Source organism: Nicotiana attenuata, unplaced genomic scaffold (genome assembly GCF_001879085.1).
Source record: "Nicotiana attenuata strain UT unplaced genomic scaffold, NIATTr2, whole genome shotgun sequence".
NCBI classification, from domain to species: domain Eukaryota; kingdom Viridiplantae; phylum Streptophyta; class Magnoliopsida; order Solanales; family Solanaceae; genus Nicotiana; species Nicotiana attenuata.
The window spans coordinates 301,308-308,312 of NW_017671010.1; the positions used below are offsets into that span (position 1 = coordinate 301,308).

General features: G+C 38.1%; 1 protein-coding gene across 1 annotated transcript; it reads right to left on the reverse strand.

Annotated features, from left to right (window-relative positions):
• Positions 1-297: 297 nt before the first annotated feature.
• On the reverse strand, positions 298-3,064 carry LOC109205200 (glutamyl-tRNA(Gln) amidotransferase subunit C, chloroplastic/mitochondrial-like). The gene is made up of 5 exons (XM_019367884.1): positions 2,766-3,064; positions 2,644-2,684; positions 1,426-1,481; positions 650-701; positions 298-559 (listed from the first exon to the last, which is right to left on the reverse strand). The coding sequence occupies exons 1-5, from the start codon at positions 2,964-2,966 to the stop codon at positions 484-486; spliced, it is 426 nt and encodes a 141-aa protein (XP_019223429.1). The 5' UTR covers positions 2,967-3,064; the 3' UTR covers positions 298-483.
• Positions 3,065-7,005: the final 3,941 nt, after the last annotated feature.

Below are 7,005 nucleotides of genomic sequence, written 5' to 3' on the forward strand. Positions count from 1 at the left end.
AAAGTTCTCATTTTAAAGCACACACGACATTTGAATTCTTTGTTGCGTGTGAACATAGTTACTTTGGTCATATTGATGACAGATTGAATCATAACACAACGTCCAGTTTGAATTGGAATTGAACTTTAAATAGTAAAAGTCAAATGGCTATATTTAGCAGATTGCTTGTCACTCACTTTGTTTTCATTTATTTGTCATGTTTCGTTATGTTTTAAATACCGGACAAGTAGGAAATGTACATAATACCAATTCAGATACTTGTGCACTTTTTTAGATGAGCAATAGAGCAACAGAATAGAGATAACAGCAGTAAGACACTAACTATGCAACATGAAACAGAAAGAGTTTATTTGCATCTAATCTAAATACATCTGGGAAAAGATTTTGGAGGGATGAATTCTAGTCTTTCTTCTAATCAAAATACATCAACAAAAAAAGCATGGTCTTTCCGTGAAAGTAAAATGAAATATTACCTAAATAATATTACTCCTTATTCAACACTTTGGGAACTTTGATGTAAGGCTCCTCAAAGCTTGGCACAGCAGAAATCAATGCTTCCCTATTGAGGATAATGTATACAAGAATCATTCATTTGCTACCATAGGGCCAAATAACATAAAAGAAAGTTGATGGAGGAAAACAACATTACCTATTCTCAAACTTTTCAGGTACGTCATCGCGCAAATTATCTCCCTCGGTATCTGTAGATCAAGAAAAAAATTGCCAAAACGAAATATTTCAATGTTGTATCAAATGCTTGTTGTTCAAAAGTATTGTGCTCTTACATGTTATTAATACACAAGTCAGAAAAGAAAATCAAACAAAACATTCTGATTGTTCAAGTCAAGAGACACCGAATTCCCAAGCAAATGATTTTGATTGATAGCCTAATTGTATCAACTTGACATTCTTACAAGATCCAGATGAAAAAAGAAGAACAGTAACCTTGACCGTTTAACCTATTGTTAGTCTACCCTAGCACGGCTAAAGCTTCTTCCAGGTATCCATTGCTAAGGCTACTCTGCAAAGGCTAACACTACTAAACTAGAACACAAGAGGAGAAAAAAGGGATGAGGTAGTTGCTGTTCTATTTTAATAGAATACAATCTGCAAGGAGATAAATTTCTTCATTGTTGGGTGTCAGATAGCTGACACTGAAGATCAGTCAATGAAATCTTTTAGCATGTCATATTTGGTGCACGGCCAACTCAAAAAAGCAAATATGGGGAAAGAAGTCTCTGTTATAGCCCAAGATGAGAAAGGCGGGCATTTTTATACTATTTTTTCTGATTTTAATGCCAAATGATGCAAGCGCTATTTTGAGAACCATATCACATTATCTTCAAGCAAAAAAAAAAAAAAAAAGTAGAATTTCAAAAGAAAGAAAAAATCAAAGATAAGTATTCAATTAAGTATCTTAAGTACCTGCCCTTACGGCTGGCTCTATACTCTGCAGATCAACAGCTTGAAGTTGTCCAAACCTGTTTCACCAACGAGGAAGGCACATCAAAACATGAAAAGTAGACAATGCACCATTGCAGAAAGTACCAAAAGTAAATAATGCAGGGGCGGAGCCAGCCCTTCGGTTAAGGATTTGGCCGAACCCAGTAGCTTGGGTCCAAACCTTGTATTTTTTTTTTAATGACCGAGAAATCCGTCTGGGGCCGATCCTTTGAACCAACCGCAGCCTTCGAAACTCGTCTGGGGTCCAAACTTGTATTTATCTTAAGAAATTTATTCAATATGTACAAATAATTAATTTAGAGTCCAATAACTTGAAAGGACTAGAATCCCGAACCCAAAAGCTTCAAATCCTGGATCCGCCTAATAATGTACCATCAATCCCCTCCCTCCCTCCCTCCTATTAGCTAGGACGGACAAATATCAAGTATCCACCAAATTCTTGGACTAATACGTTGCAAGCTTCAAAGGTTCTAACAATTTCAAGCTCGAGCACAACCGGGATTCTGACTTGAAATAAAAACTCTGAACGTTAGTTTTATAACTTGAAGTAAAATTTAGGTGATTAATTAGACGAGATTCATCAAACTGCTCCATTTCTCACCCCGCTCGCAAAGAGGGGAAGAGAAAAGACATATTTTAATAAAATTGAGCAGCAACTTTATGTTACTCAGTTTTATCTACCACTAGAGTTCTAAGATACAGGACTCTACTATCTTTAGCATAATTAACTCAGCTAAAATCATTGTTTTAAAAGGCGTATGCCACCAAAAATGCCCTGAGGCGATGGTGTGAAGTGAAAGTCTCAAGAGGCATACGCACAACAATTCGGGGAGTACGCCCGGGCGTTTGAGGAGCGTAACCACAATGAAATAAGTAAATAAGTAAATAGCACAATGAAATAAGTAAATACCACAATGAAATTAAAGCCGGGTAACCAACTCAATAAAATTTCTGTTCAAAGGGACTCAGTTGAATTAAGAGAAAGATATCAATTAACTGTTGCATTTCAAAAAAGTTTAACAAACATATCCCTCCTCTTAACCTTAATATCAATGAATCACCGGAAGAAAATTAATAAAGGCAACAACTTTTCAACCATTAGAACACCATCTTAATTCTTTTTTAATATTAAGTAATGACTTAGCAGCAAATATAGACACAAGAGAGAAAGGTAGATACCAATCTATAACTTGGCGAATTTTAGGAGCAAATTCTTCAACCTACAAAATAAGAAATTCAAAACCCAAGATAATTTTTTGTTTGTATAAAGAATACTTAAAGATGTAATGGGTAGTAGTTACTTGTTGAGGGGTGAGTGAAATTCGAGCAGTTTCAGCCAAACGAGGAACATCAGGAGGCTCTAAAACACTCGATTTCACAGAGTAGCTTCTTCGCTGCTTAATTGGAAGTGGTAATGAGGAAATGCCATTTTTGGTGAAACTGAAGAAAAAAGAATCAGTGGCTGGTTTCAGCAAATGCACAGCTTTGATGCTGCTTCCCATGGATAGATAGCGTGCGTTCGGTTTGATGAGGATGACGATGATACTGCATATATTTTGGACTTGATTTTGGGCTAGACTGTTATTGTTTGGACGACGATGATACTGCATATTCACATTTTGAGCCCATATTCACATTTTGCTAATTGAAAATTAGTCATAATAGTAATTAAAATTTAGCTATTTTTTTATTTAAAAATAAAATCTGAACAAAAATATCCTTAATAATTCGGAATAATTCTAGCATAATATGCTGGAGTTCGATGTTCTTTTTACGTATGAGATTCCAACATAATATGTTGTAGTTCCAACATAATATGCTGGAAGTTTATATGTAGGAGCTCCATAATCCAGTATATTATGATAGAATTTTTCGTGTTTCAGCTAGGGTAATTTTGTCCAAATTTTATCTCTACGTAAAATAATGGCTATTTTTCAATTACCAATTCGAGAAACTGGTTAGCCCATGCTATTTTGACATGTTTGGATCAGGTGAAGTATATAAATAGTGGTCAAAGTGGATAATCTTGAAGTTTTGTCCCCGCTTACCACCAGGGTAGAAATTCAACTTTAGCAAGTGTTGCCCCGTAAAAATTGCACGGGGCGCACTATTTGGTCGCCCCCATTTAACTTATACCCATTTTTTTTTTAAATTTTAACTTGTACCCACTTTTTAAACAACTTCAGCCACCTTTCTCCTCCTCCTTCTCCTCCTCAAAGTTATATCTGCCCTCAATCCGATAGGCCACTCCTTTCTGAAGCCGCTAATTGTGAAAATGTTCCAGTAATTAACATGGACGGTGGAGATAAAAACCTTTTAGTTCATCAATTTGGTATTTCCTTGGAGTCATACTAGCTTTTATCAGAAAGAGAAGAAACGACATGTTGAGTCATAGACGATATTCACTTTCAAACAATGTCTGATATTCAAATTCAAACAATGTCAAAAACGAAACCATCCCGGAATTCAATAGTTTGTTACTAGTTTCAGAAAAAGAGGAAATTTGAATTAAATTGCTAGCAAACATAAGAAATTCATTTTTTTTCCTCGGAGGGTTTGAAAGAGATGAGTTGTGATTGAAACTTGACAAAATACCAAATTTTGAAAACCTTTTAGTTCAGCTCTTCGCCAGTTACAAACAAAAACTTTGTCAGTTACAAAACAAAAACTTCAACTCCAGAGCTGAAGTTCGCCAGTTACAAAAACAAAACTGCAGCTCTAGAGCTGAAGTTCGCCAGTTACAAAACAAAAATTTCAGCAATTACAAACAAAAACTTCAGCAAATAGAGAACAAAACTTTAGCTACTATGCTTAAGTTCAGCAATTACAAACAAAAACTTCAACACACTTGGTTCAGCACACTTGCTACTTCAGTCCCCTCTACTAGAATGCTAAAGTTTTGCGTGATTACCTTTGCTACTTCAGCCCCGTATGCTGAAGTTAAGCGAAAAAGTGGGACTGCTTGCAATTTTTTTACAAAACGGACACAAGTTAAAACGTGACCCAAAAAGCGGATATAAATATAAATGCCCCTGTTGCCCCTTGCTTATTTCATGAGCAACATTCTTTGTTTTTGACCTTAAAATTCTGCCAAAGAACAAACGGGTATCAAAAATTAAAGACCATCCCTAAAAGTATCATATTTATGCGATTTTTTTGCTCGATCAGGTGGACTTTGTACTGGACTCAAGTTTAAAGGAGAGTCGACTTGGATTTGTATTGATTTTGTAAGAGTCCTTCTTAACTAAATTCCTCCAAAACAAAAAATAAAAAAGAATGTTGTGGTGTAAAATGAATAAATACCTCAAGATCTTCGCAAATACAAGGAAATTTTTATAAATGATATACGTTGATTTATGTTTTCCTTTTTTTAATTTATCTCTTGTATTTATTTTGTTAAATTCAAAAAATTTAAAATCGTCTCGTAAGTCATGTTCATTGACTAGAATAAAAAATATATTTTGAACAAGACATACCGTTAAAAAAAAAATAGAGGTAGAACATGCCTATTTCCTTACTAGACCCGCATGTGGTGTCTTAAGGGTAAGGGTGTTTAAGGGTTGACCCGGTTCCGGATCGGCCCAGACTGGTGGTAGCAGGGCTGGGTAGGGCTGGGTTTGGGGGTTGTGGGTTGGAATGTTTAATATTTTCATACCGGTTAACCGGACCGGTCAAACCCGATCAAGAAAAATTACTGTTGAACCGGTTAACCGGACCGGCCCAGACCGGTCCGGACCGGTTCAACGACTATTTTCTGATTTTTTTTTAAAAAAAACTCATTTGACCGTTGGCAACGGTCAATTTCCAATTTGACCGTTGCCCAACGGAATTTTGCAACAATAGCCCTTTTTGGGCAATTTTTTATTTATAAAAAACACTTTTATAATTACTAATTTAGCCCTTTGAAAAATTATAAATACATTCCCCCTCTTCTTCTACTACTAATTTAGCACTTTTATACTTACTAATCGAGCTCTCCGATTTCTACCGTATTAGATAGTCCCCGCGTTTCTTAGAATAAGATGATAAGAAACGATTTGAACCTCGATTTTTCCGAACCTCTTGTGATGATGTCATGCCCGTGATGCAGGCGTGCGGAGTGACCGAAACATCTGGTCAGTCCATTTTCCCAAAAACATTGAATGCATGCCAGTGTTGGTCAGCCACTAGTGTCGTCGAATCGTCGTTGCCCTTATATAAATATGAGGGGATTCCTCTAAGCAAAGAACTTTACTTCTTTCTTCACCCCTTTGCCATCTTCATCTCTTTCTCCAATCACCAATTTCCTCCGCCTCTTTAAGCGCCGGAAAATGCCAAGCTCTTGCCAGAAACACTACATCCTTGTGCAATCCGTATTATTTAGCTTACAACCATGGCCAAAACTTCCAAAACGGTCCCCAAGAAGGATAAAGCATCGTCTTCTTCCGCCTCCCGGCCGGCCAAACCGGTGGTGCCGCCGACACTTGAGGAAATCACCCCCCGGTAATTGCATTATTAAGAAAGACTTCAGTATCGAGAATCCTCCTGATGTCCCAGGCCGATGCGAGCACGCATCTCGATATATTAGCTTGATAACAAAGAAGCTTATCAAGGATGTAAAAAGGGATTGTTGCTAGGAGATAAGGTTGAGGTTCAGATCCCGAGCCCCAATGAAAACATTACTACCTATGTGGGGTTTTTTTGAGTGTTTACACTTACCCCTTCACACTAGGTCCCCTCGATCCGGTGGTGGTCAACTTTTGCAAAACATACGAAGTCACCGTCGGTCAGATTCACCCTTCCTTTTGGCGTATCGTGATCATGTTGCGATATTTTTCTGAAAAGGCCAAGGGTTTGGAATTCACCCTCAGCCACCTGGTTAGATTGTATCGGCCCCAGTTATTTTGAGGGCTCATCAAGCTGCAGCACCGAACAACGAAATCCTTCTTTGCCAGTACTGACGAACCCAAAGATCGGGGTTGGATGAGAATGTTCGTTACAGTAAGAACTTCGGACATCATCCCCGGAGATAAGATGCCGTTCTCGGAGAGGTGGAACTTTGACCGTAAGTGGAGTTAGTATTCCCAGCATCTATTCATATTCTGCTTTCATTTTTTACATAACGCTTTTATCCTTCTTTTGGCAACCACTACTTGAGCGCCCCCAGCGGTGCCCGACCTTGAGGATTGGGTCCGAAAGTTAGCTGCCACTTCTTCCTATGATGAGCGCAAGTGGCATGAGTTATCGAAGGGCCAGTGGGAGGCCAAGAACCACGGTAAGTTCTTTCAACAGTTTCAAATGCTCTTCATACATTGGCATAGTTTTATTCACTCTTACCTGTGCAGGCCTCGGCGATGCATCCGAAATGAGGCTGGGTCCGACCGGGGAAGGGACCAAGCCTTCAAATCCGAAGTCTGAGAAGGACAACAAAAGGAAAAGGGTTTTGAAGCCCGAAGACCCTAAATACAAAAAAAACCGCTCGAAGGCTGCGGAAAAGACTTGCTCAAACAGATGCAGATTCGGCCCGTGATTCCCCGGATGATGAAGAAAATGATGATGAAG